The sequence below is a fragment of the Felis catus genome, chromosome E3 (genome assembly GCF_018350175.1).
Source record: "Felis catus isolate Fca126 chromosome E3, F.catus_Fca126_mat1.0, whole genome shotgun sequence".
Taxonomy (NCBI): domain Eukaryota; kingdom Metazoa; phylum Chordata; class Mammalia; order Carnivora; family Felidae; genus Felis; species Felis catus.
This window is the reverse complement of record NC_058383.1, coordinates 22800423-22819697: the sequence shown is the minus strand read 5'-3', so window position 1 is coordinate 22819697 and position 19275 is coordinate 22800423. Positions and strand designations below refer to the sequence as shown.

At 47.6% G+C, this 19275-nt stretch overlaps 1 protein-coding gene across 1 annotated transcript in view; it reads right to left on the bottom strand.

Annotated features, from left to right (window-relative positions):
• The window catches only part of COG7 (component of oligomeric golgi complex 7), an 81787-nt gene that overhangs the window by 3905 nt on the left and 58607 nt on the right, over window positions 1-19275 (bottom strand). The window contains exons 11-15 of the mRNA XM_003998766.6: window positions 17759-17824; window positions 13002-13188; window positions 11284-11424; window positions 5106-5189; window positions 1115-1229 (exon numbers count right to left, since the gene is read on the bottom strand). Of these exons, the coding sequence (XP_003998815.2) occupies window positions 1115-1229; window positions 5106-5189; window positions 11284-11424; window positions 13002-13188; window positions 17759-17824 (593 nt within the window). The remainder of the gene's footprint in view (window positions 1-1114; window positions 1230-5105; window positions 5190-11283; window positions 11425-13001; window positions 13189-17758; window positions 17825-19275) is intronic.

The following is a 19275-nucleotide window of genomic DNA, read 5'->3' as shown; positions in this document are numbered from 1 at the left end:
GGGAGGAAGGAGAGCAACATTAAAACAAACAAAAAAGTATGGGGACGAGCACTGAAAAATAGTACATTTAGGAGAAGGTAAGCAAAGTGCTTCCTCCACCACCACCACCACCGCTAATAATAATATAATAATAATACAGAACATAAAGCTGCATGTCAAATATCATCTGTGCAGACAGTGGCGTCCAGAGGGCATGTGGGAAAACGGAAACACCATCATGTTCAATGATGGGACGTCATGATTTATTCTTTCGAACCCATGACCTTGTTTGATATCTAGCATCTATACAACAAGCACAAACTAGAAAGTTAAAAACCAAGACAGGATGAACATAAACAAGCACAAGGACAAGAACGTGAAATCTAGGGCTTCCGCCCCAGAACCAGATGTGATTTTATTCTCACTGTGATACCTTCTTAAGCTGCTGAATCTTTCATATATCATGTGATTTTTCTGTTTGTCCAACCTTATGAAGGAGGACTATAATATCCAATGTTAGGATAAGATGATTGTTGATCAGAAAGTATACGGTCCCTGTTCAACCTCGCCAGGCCCAGATCATGAGAAAAAGGAAAAGTTTTAATTCATTGTCATTTTACCTTGTCGGTTTAGAGATCTAGGAACCCTGGGGGGTTGGGAACAAGCTGTGGCCAGAGGCATCTGGACAGGAACATCACCTCTATGGTGAAGGGTTTATGTTTGTTCTCACGAGCAAAACTGTTCTGGGTGCCACTGTTCCCAGAGAGAAGGGGCTCGCCTTCACCGGGTGGGACCCTTGCAGACCCTGCTTCTACCTCCAGTGAGTACGTGTGACCTGGACCCGGGACCCTCGTGCCACTGCCTCCCCGGCTGAGGGGCACTGGTGGAGCCCCTCTCCAGGGACACCTGGCACATGGTGAAGCAGTCAGGATGCCCTGTCCCTAGTCTACTCTGTCCTGCACAAGTTCCTCGGGGTGGGGGGGGGGGGTACATCAGGTGGACCCCATCTTTCCTGTCCCTATTTTAGACTCTCAACAACTCTCTCCCAGGGAGTCTGGAGAGGGGCGTGTGCGGGTAGGGGGAGGCCGGCAGCTACAGCGAGCCCCCTCCTCGCTTTCTGGCGGGCCCTTCTCACCTTGCTCAGGAGGAAAGGGCAGCTTCCCAGCATGCAGCGCCAGTTCCAAGGCAGAGTCCTCCTGAGTCACAAAAGGCTCGAGATTCAGGGGGAGGGACATGATATACTGCCCAATCTGAAACAGAAGAAAGCACTTTCAGCCCACACTAACACAGGTAATTATTTCTGCAGTACGTTCGCGTGCAGGCATTTAGGGTGCAGACAAAATCATTAGGCCTGGGGCAGCCCCTGATCTTTCCAGTGTGCAGTAATACTGACTGCTACGACAGCACCTTAAAAAAATCAATGGGAACTTGCATGTATATCACAGATTCATCCTCACACTAATGGCCTCACTATTTTTGGAATGCATTCAATGCAATCTCTACCTCAAATGAGGCAATAGATACCGACAAGCAATAATAAGTTATTATTACTATTCATAGATCCCAAACCAGTAAGGTGCTAAGGTCAGCAAGTGCATGGCCAAGCAAGAGTTCAAGTCCTGTCTCCTGGACTTGGCTGTGGGTCTCTTTTTTAGAAATGTTCTAACTAAGAGAAGAAAGGAATTTTGTTGGGGGGAAAAAAGCTACTTATGAATTAACCTGGAGGGAAAACTGTTGTTTGGATAATACAAACTCTAGAAAATAAAGATCAACACCACCTTCTTGGCTGGTGGGGGCTCATAAAAGACCAGATTACCAGACATTTGGGATGAGCCCACAAATAATACAGTGTTTGTCCTGTGTTTGTCAGACGCACATGGCAGCCATCATGGGTAGACTTCAGACACCAGTTTCTATTAAAACTCATGCCTGTTTTGGTTTTAAGGTCAATATATGCTTTTGTTTCACAAATGAGGTTGATTTTCAGGTTATCACAACATATTGTTTTTTTCTTAAATGGCTTTGAGCCTGTTGTTGCTTTTTGGGGGGTTCTATATTTATCCCATACATTTAAATTTACAGTTGATGCTGATTCTGCAAAATGAAAGTCCAAGGATTATCCAAGTAAGATTTTCCCCTCCTGGCCTCACACACACCGACACAGTGGCAGACCCCCAAAATCTCCCAGCCCAGAGGGAGATTCCACACATTTCCAAATACTGAATGTGGGCTGGCTATAGTAAGTCTAAACATCCTATGGTCCATCATGCTAACAAAACAGAGTAGTTTGCTCTCCCTTTGAAGAGGTACACAGATGGTAAAATAAACGAAGTCAGCCTTTTTTCCTTTCATTTACTTAGTACAGTCTCTCATTCAAACTAGACAAGTGGGGGGCGCCTGGGTGGTTCAGTCGGTTGAGCGTCCGACTTCGGCTCAGGTCATGATCTCACGGTCTGTGAGTTCGAGCCCCGCGTCGGGCTCTGTGCTGACAGCTCAGAGCCTGGAGCCTGCTTCAGATTCTGTGTCTCCCTCTCTCTCTGCCCCTCCCTCACTTGTGCTCTGTCTCTATCAAAAAATAAATAAATGTAAAAAAAAATAAAAAATTTCAAACTAGACAAGTGGGCCACTTTCCTCACTAATAACAACCATCACCATGCCTTTCAGCTTGCAAATGGCAACGAATTCATTATTTTCCCACAAGGCTGGAGGAAGAAAAGGATGCTATGGGATTTCTCCATTCTGATTCCATGTGGCAGGTACTTCCTGAATACTATGTGCAAAGAGTCCGGGGAGTGCTCCTGTGTTTGGTATACTTCTCACCTGTAGCCATGACCTTCTGGCTAAATCCACACACCCAGCTGTACTTGAAATGAAGCGTCAGGATCACTATACCTCACGTCTACGGTGTTTTTCATTTTTCAAAGCATTTTCTCCTATTTTGCCCTATATCATGTTCGTGCGGCTGTTGTGTGGGAGAGGGCATTCACCAAGGAGGTAAAGTGTCACTTAGGTGCCAAATTTCGATAACCTGGTATCTTAAACTTCAACGAGTTGGCTTAGATGGTGGGGACTGCTGTGGTCCCTGGACAGTTCCCATGACTCCAGGTCTCCCTCGGGAGTTCTGTCGACATTCATCTTTTGGAAATCAGTGCAGACAGGGATGCCTACCATCGCACCTGAGGATATTTTCCTACCGTTCTCACATACGCAATAAATACTCCTTGATATCCTGTTTGGGTAAGCTCAGTGACTCAGGAAAAATGAAGAGCTAGCTTTGTGGTCAGATGGACTTGGGCTTGAGTTCTGGCTCTACCACCGTGTGACCTTCCTGGTGTCCTCATCTCTGACATGACGATGACCTCATACTTACTCCAAAGGGCCGTGCCAAGGGTGAAATTAATGTTGTGATACATGCATAAAGCTCCTGGCGTCCTAACAGAGTGGCCACTGGATAAATGGTTTCCCTGCCCCTCTCTCACTCCCCACAGCCTTGCTGCTGGCCTGTGAAACATTACTGCCAACCAGCTCACATTGTCGTCAAGATAAAATTCTGCCTAGACGGCGCGCTAACTCATGGCATTGATAAAAGCCTAGCACTGAGCTTGCACACAGTGTGGGTTCGATGAGTGTTCATTTCCTGAGTGCAGGTCACCAGCCCCCAGGTACCATCTGTAACTCAGGGGGGTCACGCCAGGTGGAAAAGGGCCCTCCCTTACTCCTCCATGTCTCAGTTTCCTCAGGAATGATTCCTTAAGATCATTCAATAATCTCTCAAGTCCCTTCCAGCAACATCATCTCCGGAATCAATTTAGATTGCAATGCATACTGGCTCAATTCTAAAAATAAGGTTATTGCCATTGTTGTGAAAAGCAGCCCACATCTGAATAGTTTCATCAGTAAAGGTTATCAGGTAATGGCCTGGAAAACGGGAGGAAAGTGACTGCCACTTTGAACTGGACACCCTCCCAACTGACAGAGAAAACAATGCCATCTTCCTCGGTACTGCTGGTGGGATCACCAGACATTTCTAACCATACAAGGGTCACTTTTAAAATTCCTTTGTATCTCTTACAATAGAGTCATAACTGGCACAGCAGTGGGTTCTAAAGTGACAGCATTAGGCAGAGATTGCTTATCCCAGAATCACCCTGGAGAATCCCAGATGTCTCTCCAGAGCTGGACTATATTACCTCTACCCAGTATTTGTCATGCACACCGACCTCCAAGAGCGACAGAGCTAGACTGCAGCAAGGAAGGAAAAGAAAGGCCACGTGCAGATGTCTTGGTGACTGTCAACTCCCAGGGGTGAATGGAGGAGAAAAGGACCCTGAACTGCCCCGCTCCCCTGTAGGGTCTATTCTGTTCTTTTTCTAATATTAAACCTCTATAAATACAATTCTGAAGAGATTTATTTCCTGCTGTGAAATTCCACATGAAAGTATTCCACACAGGGCCTGGTGCGTAATAGGTGCTCATTAAAATGTTTTCTGAATTTGAATTCAGAATTATATACACACTGTTCCTCTGAAAAGTCCAGAGAAGAATCTGGCCACCTGCTTCCTGTCCTCCCAAGTCAGAATTTCCTATGTGTACTCACACTGTGATGCCCTTAGGTACTGGTCATGCCTCACATCGGGAGGTGTATGAACATGTTACATTTTTGAAATCAGCTTGTTTTTCGTCAGTTGATTTAATAAGGAAATCAGCCGCCTTTCCTTAAAGTCCTGTATATGGGGGCACCTGGGTGGCTCAGTCGGTTAAGCGCCCGACTTCGGCTCAGGTCATGATCTCATGGCTTGTGGGTTCAAGCCCCATGTCGGGCCCTGTGCTGACAGCTCAGAGCCTGGAGCCTGCTTCAGATTCTGTGTCTCCCTCTCTCTCTCTCTGCCCTTCCCTTGATCGTGCTCGTTCTCTCTCTCTCTCAAAACTAAATAAACATTTTTTGAAAATTAAAAAAAAAAAATAAAGTCCTGGATATGGATGGAAACTACTCCATCCATAGGAAGCATAGGTCCAGACAGCACCGATGCGGTAATGACTACTTTCCCAGGAGGCCAGAACCAAAAGACAAGGCACGGTCTGCAATGCTATGACTCCCCCTGGAGAAAAGTGCACGGAGCTCTTACATTGCTGATGTACTCGAGAGGGGTGAGGCTGAAGGTGGGCAGATCGTCGGTCAGGGTCTCGCCAATGCCTGCTGTGTTCCAGCTCTAGGGGAGGGAAGACAGAAAGTGGTCAAGGTCACAGAAGCCAGGTGCCACAGGAAAGCACCACATGCCAGAAAATACTTGAAGAATGCACCATTCCTATAGGTGTCTTTGCTCCAAGATGGCCTTGGAAATCGTCACTATTTTACAGATCAGGGACTTCTCTTTAAATCATCACCTTGAGGGACACCCGGGTGGCTCAGTCAGTTGAGCTTCTGACCTCAGCTCAGGTCATGATCTCACGGTTTGTGGGTTGGAGCCCCACATCAGGCTCTGTGCTGACAGCTCAGAGCCTGGAGCCTGCTTCCGATATCTCCCTCTCTCTCTGCCCCCCCCCCCCCCGCCCCTCAAGAATAAATAAACATGGGTGCCTGAGTGGCTCAGTTGGTTAAGCGTTCAACTTCAGCTCAGGTCATGATCTCGTGGCTTGTGGGTCTGAGCCCTGCATTAGGTTCTATGCTGAAAGCTTAGAGACCGGAGCCTGCTTCAGATTCTGCATCTCCCTTTCTCTCTGCCTCTCTCTCTCTCGCTCAAAAATAAACATTAAAAAAAAAATAAAAATAAATGTTAAAATTTAAATCATCACCTTGAAACCTGCCACAGAGAAAATAATCCTTTCTCTCTCCCTCTCCCCACCCCCACCCCCCCCCCCCCCTCTGCATTCCTACAGATCCTTAAAACAGGAGCTCCTATCTTCTCAACAGACCTATTTGGTGGGAATGGATCCCAGTTGTTGATCCCACTCAGATTGTGAAGAGCTGTGTATCCTGAGGTCTGAGTTTCTCTACTAGATGGGCACTACAGGGTAAGAGCTGCTGGGTGCAGGTTGCCTCGCTAACCCCGGGGCCTCCAGCCCCAGATCCTCCACAGAGGATGACATGTAAATCCCTATCTTGGGAAGCCCTTTCCGGCTGCAGGAATATCCAAACCACATCTACTGACACTACTTAACTGCTTTTATTTCTAGCTGTCTTCTGGACTTATTTCTCAGGGATGGAAAGAATCTCCAAACCCCACCAACTGCCCTTCTGTCCTCTTTGTGACTCCTCTGTCATCTGGGGAGATGCTCTTCCTCTTGACATTTCAAGTGAGGACATCTCCGGTATCACCAAGTGAGCCTCCCCAGCATTCTCTCTAGAGTCAGGCACACTGCCAGCACGTACGTGGTTACATTGTTCATACAGAACTTGGCACGCCTTCATACAGAAATCTAGTTTCTTCATTCCAGCCTGAGTCACCCCAAAGCCAGCCTGGAAAACAAGGCCCTCTCTGGCTGCGCTCCTGGAGTGGCTCCCAGGTCACGGTGGAGTTGCTCTCCACAGCCACCTGATGCCCGATCCGGTTGCTTGATCCTTTAAGCAGCGTTCCGGGAATGACCACGTCCACCCCTGGGCTCCCAGCCCAGGCTGAGCCTCAGCCGCCCTCCCCACGTCCCCTAGCACCGGCTCGGTTCTGATTTTCTTTGCTTGAGACCAGTTCTTTTTCCTCCCTACCCCCGCCCCTAGTTTTCTAAGCTCCTTGTTCTTGCTTGAGAATCCTCTTCTGTTTCAAAATAGCCTGCTTTTCTTCAGTTAACTCCCACCCCATTGAGAAGACACACTCTGATCACCCACATGTACCGAGTGCCCATGATGCACAGAGCCTTGTGCCCCACTTGGCAGAGAGGAGACAAAGAAGTGTAAGACTTGGTCCTCGCTCTCCAGAAGCTCCTTGAGAAACCAAGACCCCCTGATATGCTCCCACGCTATAAACCCCCACGCACCCAGGCTTCCACTTGGGAGTTCTCAGGGGCAGATGCAAGGTTTGATACAGTAAGAGCTCTGAGGAGCAAAGGCTCCGGCTGATTATAGAGGGCGGTGGGATGCCTGAGGTGCACAGACGGAAGACTGGAAGAGAAAGTGTAGCCCTGAACTGTGGGCTAAGAAAGGGCTTTATTTTCAACAAATAAATTGTGAGACTATGAGAGAGAGGAGAGGAGAGTAGGAGAGAGAGGGAAGGGTCCGGAAGGGTGGTCTGTAGTTCATAAAAGACACACCGAGCAATCCCGATGTACACAATGAACCTGGGTCCTGATTCAAACGGTGAAATTATGACCTTTATGACAATTGGAAATTTGAACACTGATTACTGATATCAAGGAATCATTTCTGACTTAGGGGTGATTATGGCACTGTGATTATTTTTAGAGTTGCCCCCCTTTAGAGAAGGGGTATATACGAGACAGATGGCCAGGAGATGACCATGCTGGAGCAGGGTGATGAGGACGTGAGGTTCAGTAGACTCCTCTCCCCATTCTTGCATATGTGTGAACACCTCCTCAATAAAATGTTTTTTTTAAATCGACTCTTACACTGGGTCTGGGGAGCCAGGGAAAGGTCCTGAGTGGGGGGACAAAGTCAGAATGATGCTTTGTGAAGATTAATGCAGCACCTCAGGAGGACTGAGGGTGGGGAGGCAGATAAAAAGCTCAAGGAACAGCTGGGAGAGGAGGAGAAGCCCATCGAGGGCAGTGGCCACAGGAACAGACAGGAGACATCTTTAAAAAGAAGGAACAATGCAACACAGTGGCGAGGTCACTGGCAAAGAGCAGAGGCAAGAGGGCAGAGACAGGAAGGCCAGGGAGGCAGTGGGCTGGGAGGGGGGATGGCGCGAGGGCTGAGCTGCAGGGAAAGGGCAGCATCCCCCAAGTGCATCCAGGGGACTCACACTGCAGGCTGGGGGCCCCCCGAAGGCTCCAGAAGGCTCCGTGGGGAGGTGGGAGGAGAGTGGACAGGCAGAGGGGAGAGGGAGAAGGGAGAAGGGAGAAGAGCCGGAGCAGAACGTGGTTTGCAAGAAGGGTGGGTGTGGACCGAACTAGGGAGGCGCTTAGCAAGTTAGGGCGACAGGGAAATGGTGTAGGTTATTTTTTAATTGTTCAAAATTTATTTAAAATTTCCTTCAAACAGGCTTTTTCTATCCATCTGTCACCAGATAATGTGGGCAAACGTCAACAGCCTATTTGGAAATGGAATACAGTGTTGGTTTATATTCTTGAAATGTAAAAGGGTAATACAATTTACTGGCAAACATTAAAAACAAACACTGAATGACCAGGGTTTAATTTTCAAATCCTTAAGGCCCAAGTGTTTGCCTTTGTGTTGTGTGCTTTCACCGCTGGCAACTCTCAGAGACCAGTTCCTCCTAACCTCAGTTCCCAGCGCCCCGGGGGGCTATGGCGGTGAGGCCTGAGTGAGGAGGTGAGATTCAGGCAACCAGGAGCCCCACTGTAGCGGGGGCTCTGGAGGACAGGAGTGGGGGCAAAAGAGCAGCGGAAAGAAGGGAGCTTCCAGAACAGAGGGTCAAGATTTTAGGATTTGGGCTGGGGGCATGAGTGACCTAGGTGAGGGGATCAAGAGCACACTTACCGTGATGAGTGTGAGTCAAGTACAGAATTGTTGAATCACTATGCTGTATACCTGACACTTACATAACACTGTATGTTAATTGCACTGGAATAAAAAAGAGGTAAAAAAAAAAAAAAAGATCCTGGTTCTTAACATTAACATGAATTGTTTGTTTTATCCTACATTACACATGAAATAGTTTCAAAATAGCTATACCATTACTACCAACAATAAAATTACTGTATGAAGTTCAAAAAAAAAAAGATTTTAAGCTCTTAATAAAAATAGGGGCACCTGGCTGGCTCAGTTGGTGGAGCATGAAACTCTTGATCTCAGGGTTGTGAGCTCAAGCCCCATGCTGGGTATAGAGATTATTTAAAAAAAAAAAAAAAAAAAAGGCACCTGCGTGGCTCAGTCGGTTAAGCATCTGACTCTTGGTTTTGGCTCAGGTCATGATCTCACGGTTGGTGAGTTCAAGCCCACGTCTGGCTCTACCCTGACAGTGCTAACCCTGCTTGGGATTCTCTCTCTCTCCCTCTCTTTCTGCCCACCCCCCCCCCCTCAAAATAAACAAATAAACATTTTTTTTATTAAAAAAAATTTTTTTAATGTTTATTTTCAGAGAGGGAGAGAGAGTGTAAGCAGGGTCGGGGCAGAAAGAGAGGGAGACACAGAATCCGAAACAGGCTCCAGGCTCTGAGCTGTCAGCACAGGGCCCGACGTGGGATCTGAACTCATGAACTGCAAGACAATGACCTGAGCCAAAGTCGGACGCTTAACTGAGCCATTCAGGAGCCCCCCCCCCAAATTTTTGTAATTAAAAAAAAAAGAAAAGCGAAGAAAAATAATAAAAGCAGCCAGATCTGGAGGTTGGGGAGGGGGATGGGAAGGATGAAGAATGCTAATCCCCTCCTCTTTCAGAGCAGCTCAGCTGGTATCAGCAGCTACCTGAGATGCAAACATGACTAACCCAGAACAAGGACCCCAGGCTCTTGATGGTTTTCGTAACCTTTTTTCAGCAACGTTGGAAAGATCTTCTGGGTACTGGTATCTCTTGTGGGAAGAACCTATTATCTCAGGCTCCACGATTCCTCTGGTTTCACTTAGTTTATCTTCCTTTTCTAGTCACGTTCAAATGAACGTTATGTTGTGTACATTTTGGCTTTAAAGAACAGCACGTGCAGGACAGTGCATCCCCTCTATGGATCCATCTATCTATCCACTGGTGCCCGGCCAGCCTCCAACTTGGGGCAGGAAGAGGTGTCTGTCTGGGTTGAACACCACACATTCCCACTGATTTCTACACTGTGGGATTTTGAGGTATTTATTGCTTTTTTCATTGTACGTTCCTGTACCACCTGAATTTCTGAAAATGAGTATGTGCCATTTTTACTTCTAAAAAACTGTCATTCCTATTTAAAAAATGAGAATCGCAGAGAAGAAAGCCAGCACTTATTAAGCAGGTACTCTGTGGCAGCTGCTGGGCTAAATTCTATCATAATACAGATCCTCACGTATCTGCACGGTCAGAATCAGCTCGCCCGCATTTGACGAGGAGAGGAGGCTCACACAGGATGCCGCGCGATCCGGCAGGCCCAAGTCACAGACATCACTTCCACCGCGCTGTGACAGGAGCACCTCTCCTCCAGTTTCGCCCTCCCCCACCCACAACAGAAACACAGAATCTGACCAGGGTGGGTCCCATGGCATTTTTCAGGGAAAAAATCATAAAGAATGAAAATCATGGAATTTCAGAACTTTGAAAGCATGTGGTCCAACCCCTTGTTTCATGGATGGGGGATCTGAGACCCAGAGACTTGAGCCAGGTCATACGGTGAAGTGAGCAGCTCTTGAGCCCTGGCCTCGTAGGCTTTCTGGAGGGTGGCAGGAAGTAAGGAACCTGTAATCGTGCCCTCCCAGTTCTTTCCACTTCCTAAAAGATCTCTTGGTTATTAAAGGTCCATAACTGGATCTTTCTCAAAACACTATCTCTAAAAACAAACAAACCCAACAAAACAAAGCTGAATCCAGAGAGCCTGGAACCGTCATTGAGAAAGGCTGGCAAAGGGGTTGTCCTAGAAATCCAGATGGCAGTGATGACACGGGGCCCGAGGAACTCAGAACCAGTGGAGAAGCTGTGACTGATGGGTAGTCCCTCGAAGGGAGTCAGGAAAAGTAGAACAGAAGCCAGGGAAGGGAGGCACTCTGGGAACAGCCACAAAGAAAAGGCATCAAGGATAGAAAAGATCAGAGTCCTTCAAACTCCGTCAAAATCACCAGATCAGATCTGGGGAGGCGCTCTCCTGGGTGGAGTTCCAGAAACAATGCTCCTGGAAAGGACGCAATCTCAGGGGACGAAGAGCTGCTGTGACCTGCCCCTGCCTATCCAGGGGCACAGGATCTCCCTCACTTCTCCCTGCCAGGGCACAGCTATGCCGATCCAAATGGCGCAAGTTAATCAAGCGGTAATAATAATCCCAAGAAGCAGTCTAGAAAGAAAGCATCTCGGTGAATTCAATTAAGATAAGAAATTCTTGCTAAGCAGCGAGTTGCAAGGGAACAGTGAGTCTGTAAGGTGGGCCTTTCAGCCAGAAGAGTTAGAGCGGTTCCTCCTAAAGCTTCTGGGGGGGTGGGAGGAGGCGGTGCCCACACTAAAAAATGCTTGGGAAGGAGGCAGTGCCCAGGGGGGTGTCTGCAGTCAGTGGGAAACTCACGTCCATCTTGGAAACAAGCAGCAGCTGCTGTTTGATGCGCAGGAAAACGGAATCGAAAGCCAGCTGGTGGGCCTGCTGGTTAAGTCGAGTCAGGGCCATGCGAGATGCAGACAGTAGGTTGTGGTTACTTGACCCTTTTTCCTAAGACAAGAAAACACAAAAGGCTATTAGGGCCTGGCTGTAACCAAGGTTTTAGCTAGTTTGACATTTTTGAAAAGCCACTGAGAAGAAAACAGTGAGGGGGCAGGTCTATACAGTAGCGTTCCCAAGCCTGGTTGTGCCCTGGCACCTGCTTTGGAACATGCTGGATTACAGGTGCACAGGCTCCACCTCAGGGCTACTGAATCGGAGTCCAGCAGGGGTGTAGGCCCAGGAAGCACTGCTTTAAATTCACTTTTCTAGGTAATTCTGATTCTTCTGAGCTCACACAAGTTGATGGACTGGAAGTGTAGGAAAAATTAACCTGTGGCTGTTCCTCGGGGATAGAGGAAGAAGGAGAAAACGGTAAGTGTCAGGTATAGACAAGACTGGGAGACAGAAGCCTGATTCCCAGCGAGGTCAACTCAGTTACACCTGGCTATACAGCAAAGCACGCACAACCTATATGAGTCCCAGGGAATTCCAAACCGCCTGAGAAAATACAGAGATGGAAAATGTAACCCTGGTTTTGCTATTATAAATGAACCGATTACAACAAACTAAATCAGATCAGCAATAAAGATAAACAGAACTGCTTTCACCTAATCACGGAAGCATGGATGAATGAGCCTGGACAAGTGTTTTAAGAAGTGTTTGTCAAGCTCAGATGCAGCCAGTTGGTGCGCCTCAGTGCAAATCTGAGACCGTGTGAGGGCAACAAGGAAGCCTCAGACATGTCCAGAGGGTCACTGTGCAGTCGCCCCCAGAGCTCAAGGCCTGGTAGGACACTCTGAGGTTGCATTTGGTGCCATGAGAACAGCAGTGTCTATTCAAACCCGACCAGGGGATGGGGAGATGGTTCTGGAAGGGATGTTGCAGCCCTCCTAGGATCCTGGGGCCATTCAAAAGTTGCTGTGTGGCTCATTCCATTTATTGGGAAGTTCTTCTGTCCCTGGACCCCAAGGGGCCCAAAGCTCAGAGTCAAGGGCAGCACTGTGGTAGATCAAGTAAGAGCTTAAGCTAAAGGACAGCTCGGAGGGAACACGTCCCCCCGGGTCCTCCTGCTCCCAAGAGGACACACTTGCTCTGGAGGCTTCCTCTGGCTTTTCTCCACCCCTCATCCCTCCCCTGGGGAAGAGGCTCGACTTCCCCCATGGAAGGGCTGGGGGCCTCCTCTGTGGCTCCTGCCCACCAGCAGGCAGTACACACTCTGGTCCCCTCTCTGCCATTAACAGGGGACTGTCCCCAGACTGGAGCCAGGGGCTACCTGCCCCACCCATCCCCACGCAAGTCTGACTACGGCAAGCCCATCTGGACACACGTCTGAAGCCACGCTCTCCCGCCTGCCTTTCGTCAGTAATAAAGCTCCACTTATCCACCTCCTACACCTATGTATCCACCGGTTCTGACCCAGTTTCGTTTATTAGCTCCTGAAAACATGATGTGAGTGAGACAGAGAAGTGGCAGTGGGGTACGCTGCAGACCACAGCCACCCCACAGAGCCAGAAAGCCTGGATCGGGGAAGGGGTGACGAGAGAAAAGCTTCCATGTGCAAGAATGCCATCCGTCTGGTCTCATACCTTGAGGGTATAAAGTATTTCCATTAAACTGGCATATTCAGCAGGGTTATCTTTCTGGAGGTAATTATATTCTTGCCATGGGTTCCTGGTAGAGCTCTTCCTGTCTGTCAAGATGCTGTCCTGAAAGCCGGCCAGGTTCCGAGCGCTGTAGGAGTCCGAGAGATACCTGCCAGCTGTGGACAAGATCCTGAAATGAAAGCGATGACCATTATGCCCTGAGCTATTTGTGGGGAACTTCCTCCTTGGGGCATTCAGCTTGCTCCTTACTAAAATCCCAGGATATGCTTTTGAGGCAGATTGATTTCGGGTCCATTTTATAAGGAAAGGAAGACATCCTTCACCGCTGAGGCGTGAGCCGCACGTCAGATGCATGAGACACCAGGTGTTTTCATTTCCTATTTAACACTCAGACCACCGGAATATGCCACCTTCCTAATGTGACATACAGCCTACACGGAGCAGTGCTCGGTTGACTACGGTCTGGAACACTATACATGTTCTGTGCAGCCCTTTCTCGCTCTGTGACCATCACTGTGTGGAACAAAGCCACAGGCTGCTGGTGGGCACCTTGGCCACAGCAGCACCAGACAGGGGCGGGAGAGTCGGTCCGAGGACAGTGGTGGCAGCACGTCGAAGCACACCTCCAGCCACAGGACTCGCTATCACACAGTCGGGCCGGAGTGGCATTTGTCTTCAACCGTCCCGTATGGTTTACTTTCGTGGCTTAGGTGCCACACAGAGATCTACTGAGAGAAGCAGGCGCTTCCAATTGCTCTGAGAAGGAACAATGCCTGGGGGAGGTTCTCAAGGACAGCCAATCTTTAGGGCTTGAATCTCCATCTTCTGTCTCCACCAAGGGCGGCCTTCCCTGATGGGTGCTGCAAATCCTCCTGTTTCCCCCGAGCCCAACTCTACCATCTGGTCTATACGTCCGAAATTGCACAGCACTACGTGAACATATGCCACCAGGAGGAGAGACACTGTATTACGTCCCGAGTGTGGCTAACTCCCTAACCTCTCCTTCACCATAATTTCTCATGAAAGGAATTGCGGCGGACCTGGCAGCTTTTAGGTACACGCACTTAAAAAAAAAAAAAAAAAAAAGTCCAGGGGCACTTGGGTGACTTGGTTAAGACTCTGACTCTTGACTTCAGCTCAGGTCATGATCTCACGGTTTGTGGGTTCAAGCCCAGCATCAGGCTCTACACTGACAGAATGGAGCCTGCTTGGGATTCTCTCTCTCTCTCTCTCTCTCTCTCTGCCCCATCCCATCCCTGTGCATGCACATACTCTCTTAGAAATAAATATTTTTTTAATTAAAAATTAAAAAACAAGTCCAGTGAGCCTATCAAGGAATGCGTGTACTTGCAAACAAACAGTGGGGACGGGCCCTTCTTCAGGAACCGCTGTTGACAAAAGCAGCTACCTGCCTCTGCCACTAAAAAGTTACGGTTTTCCCTCTTGCTTAAACTACAGGTTATTTCGGCTGGCTCTTTTGTCTGCCAAACTGTGGCCTATTCCTGCCACCCTTACTTCCAAGTCTTCACTATCTGTGGGGAAAAAATGGGGGGGTTCTCCCCCCCCCCCCCCAGCACTGAGCACAGGGCCTGGCCCATGGCAGGGGACGCTGGGTTTGGCAAGCAGGAAGTCGAGAACTGCCTTCTGGGAAATCAGTTCCCCTTGGCAGGGTCACAGCCATACGTGTCTCCACTGTCGGCTGGGGGAAACTGAAGAAAACCAGATGAGTCAGGAATGTTTTAAGTATTAAAGATCACAGTTTAAAATGTCACTATAGTAAGCTCTACAATAAGAACCCAACCTTAAAAAAAAAAAAAAAAAAAAAAAAAGAGGAATAAATATAGCTCCAACCCCAAGGAATGAATGGTATCTTTTCCTCCCAGCCTCCTCTTCATCCAGACAGACACCATTAGATGATCTAATCATCAGACTCCGACTTCCTAGGACATGTGTTTGCTAGTGCTACGAACTAAATCTTACTGAAACCACTGCATTTCTTCATTCATAAAGAAATGTCTTCTCATCATTGGAATGGGCTATAAGCAGGTCTTGGGAATGTCAGATAATTAAACAGTCCTCGCCCTCAAGGAGCTCAGAGATTAACCGGGGAGTCCAACCTCCATCAACGTGGCAGGAGAATGCAGTCAATATGCACAAAGGAGGGAGAGACTAACGTTACACTTCCATCTGCTTCCTCAATTCATTTCCTTTCACGAAAAGTTGTTAGCCACTTCTTCACAAGCCATGGAAACCTGTAAATTTACAACAGATCCCCCAAACCTGATTTCCCACTGAACTGAGACCTCATCCCAGCGAAAACACCACTGGGCCAAAAGTTAAGTGGTGGGTGCTGCGAACATGCAGAGGGGCCGTAGCAATCTCCCTGGCATCTCACCCAACTTGCCCAGTGCAAGAAAAAGCCTTCTAGTGGCACTCAGCCCATAAATCACAAAATGATCCCTTTCTGCGAGGTGATCTTAAGAGCCCAAGAGCCAATGTCACTCTTGTCACTGAAGCCATCTGGAGTGTTTCCAGCTACTGACTGCCACCCAGGGGGTGGTGGGGAGAGGAGTGGCCCTTGGGCCAAGTGGAGTCTGGGCTCCCCAGGGGAGACTGACAGGCAGATAAGTTTTATAGGCAGCTGCCACACGTGGCCTCCCTGATGGGAACACAGATGATGACTGTCACTCTTTTCCCTTTCCAGGCTCAGTGCTTTCGGAATGATATCGCCTCTCAAAGAGGCTCCCTTGGATACACCCAGTCTGTTCTCATCTCACGCCAAAGCTCAGGCCAGCCTTTCAGCTTCTCTGGGCTGCAAAATGCAGGTGGAGAGAGAGGCTCATCCTTTATCTACCATGTCCCCATTCAGCTTCCTAACCAGATTTTTCTTTTCCTTCTAGAATGTAATATTCACTTTCATTAAAAGATTAAGGAAAACCTATGTGTCCTGATATGGAAAGATGTCTGCTTTACACATGCAGAGAAATCCAAGTCCAAGGAGAGACGCTAACTTGTGAGAAAGACAGTGTGGGGGTGACACACTCTGGACGGCTCAGCTGACGTCCAGGTTCCAATCATGGCCTCGTGTCGTGGTTCCATGACCTCAGACACAGCTATTTCCACAGATCATTTATTTTTACTTAAGTTACTACCTGTGCCAGACTCCAGGCCTCGATGTTTCTTCGTCTGTAAAAATGGGGATAAGAACAGTACCTACCTCTTTGGCCACTGGGAGGATTAATGACTTAATTCATGTAAAGTCCTCAGTGTCAGAGCTCAGTAAATTATGGGTGGGAGGAGATGTTAATAATGTTTCTTCTAGAGAGGATTTTTCATGCGAGTAGAGTTTTCATTTTTATTTTGCATACTTATGAACTGTTTTAATCTTTGCAATGAGTTGGGGCCAGGCTATAATCACTACTGAAATTAATAAAATAAGCTACATGCCTTTCTTTCAAATACATAAATGTGACATTTTCAGCTCTTCCTAGGATGCCTCTGAAAACCCTGACCCACTGGCCCTCCACCACAGGCTCCCCCACAGTATGTGCCTGTGTGCATGTCGGCACGAGTGTGTGCAGAGGGTTATTGGTTACTGCATTTATATTATCTACACACTCCACTATATGCCTGGGGTGTCCGGTTTTACTCATTCCAGGAACTCACATATTTTCTGTGCTGGGCTGTTTGGGAGTTATAAACAGTTGCACATCCTAGCCAGCTATAAGACAGCTGCCCAGAACGAAAACCACTGTGGGAGATTGTGGGACTTGAAGACGGTCTGTGGGCTCAGAAATGAAAGAAGACAAGAAGTGGCCAAAAAAAAAAAAAAAAAAAACCCAAAAACCAAAAAACAAAAAACAGCTGACTTGGAGCACTGACCCTGTTCCTCAGCAACTCATCCCTACTTCCCACGGGGTGGATGTGTTGTTGTGTACACCCCACACCAACCACTCCCCCCCCCACCCCCCGGAGCTTTCATTTCACAATAGACCACTGCCAGAAATTCCTTCCTGTCCGGATTGCTTTAGGACAATAAAGAATTATCCCAGAAAGAGGTGATGGGGCTGCTGCTAGGCCCTCACACAACTGTACGAAATAGATTTCTTCCCCCAGCTCCTGGAAAACACAGAAATCAGCTGTCCCAAGGGAATGGGAAATTTAGCTGGAAGAAAGAAGGAAGGAAATTTGGGAGTCTGGAGCCCTCTGAGTCTCAGGAAAACTCATCTGAAAGGGGCCACTGCAGGGCAATGGAAAACCCTGGCAGGTATCAGAATAGAGAAAGGGGTCAGAGTTAGGGGAGAGAAAGGAAACCCTCCTTCAACACACACCACCCCCGGCACCACAGAATTCTGCAGAACCCGGAAGGCTGGCTGGATTAATCCCGATTCTATGGGCTCCCCCAGGTGAATTCACCACCACCTACAATGCTGTTTCTATGGAGAAATTTATTGTGAGTCCCAATAACTAACTTACAAACAAGCAGTGGGAATCCAGCCCAATTACAATTTGGAGACAACATGTACTGTTTCCTCACTTGGGCTGAAACTTCCATATCTAACCAAAACTTTGTGACCACTGCCAAATAGCTCAGAGCCTTGCCCTTTTTAGGTGCTCAGTATTTGTTAGTCCTCGAGCTGTGTGGCTTCCAGATTTGACCATATGTTGTCATTGCTGTGCTGTGCATTCTATCCGGTTCTTCCCAAGAACCCAGGGACTCGCCCACAGCCCTCACCTACCTGTTTGCTAGCTGCTGCTCGAAGTCCCCACATTGCCGCAGGAGCTCGCCACAGGTAGCTATTATCCTAAACAAAACAAAAGGCACTTCAAGTTCAAGTATCTGGAATGTTGACATAGGACAAACATTATCTCATTCATAAAAATTCTAGCTATTCACTCCTTTTGGTGGGGCTGGATTCTGGAAAAGTGGTTAACCATTTGACAGTCTACCTGACATGTTTTACTAATTAGTAATTCATGGAGAAGGTAAAAGTGACCCCCTTCTAATGCCCTCAAGTCACAGGCCTCTCTGCTTCGAATCACAGTTCTGTCTACAGGTCAAATGATCTTACATTTCCAAACTACTGAGGAGCTCTGGGGCTTTGTCCTTAAGAAAACGGGTTGGAAACACTTCCTATCTAAAATTTAAAAACCAGGGCACCTGGCTGGCTCAGTCGGAAGAGCATGCAACTCTTGATCTCGGGGTCGTGAGTTGGAGCCCCACATGAGGTGTGGAGATTACTTATTTAAATAAATTTTTAAAAACTTTAAAATAAAATTCAAAAATCAACGATACATTTAAAAAATCATTCACCACAATCAAGTGGGATTTATTCCCAGGATGCAATGGTGGTTCAATATTTGCATATCAATCAACGTGACAGATCACAAGAGAAAGGATAAAAATCACACGATCAGGGGCGCCTGAATGGCTTAGCCGGTTAAGCATCCGACTCTTGATTTTGGCTCAGGTCTTGATATTCCAGTTCATGAGATCGAGCCCCATGTCAGGCTCTGTGCTCACAGCACAGGGCCTGCTTGGGATTCTCTCTCTCACTCTCTCTCTCTCTGCCCCTCCCCTGTTCACACTCTCTCTCTCAAAACAAACATTTTTTTTAATTTGTTTTTAATCTTTATTTTTGACAGAGAGAGACAGAGTGTGAGTGGGAGGGGCAGAGAGAGAGGGAGACACAGAATCTGAAGCAGACTCCAGGCTCTGAGCTGTCAGCACAGAACAGAGCCAGATGCGGGACTTGAACTCACGAACTGCGAGATCATGACCTGAGCCAAAGTCTGACACTCAACCAACTGAGCCATTCAGGTGCCCCCAAATAAACATTTTTTTAAAGTCATATGATCATCTTAATAGATGCAGAAAAATCATCTGACAGAGTACAACATCCATTCATGATAAAAACTCTCTAACAAAGTAGGTTTAGAGGGAGCATACCTCAACATAATGAAGGCCATTTTTGAAAAACCCACAACTAATATCCTCAATGATGAAAAACAGAGAAGAGCTTTTCCCCTAAGGTCAGGAAGAAGACGAGAATGTCTGTTCTCACCACTGTTATTCAACATAGTACTGAAGTCCTAGCCTCAGCAATCGGGCAACAAAAAGAAATAGAAGGCATCCAAATTCGTAAGGAAGAAGTAAAACTTTCACTATTTGCAGATGACACAATACAGTATAGAGAAAACCCTAAAGAGTCGACCAAAAAACTGCTAGAACTGATCAATGAATTCAGTAAAGTCA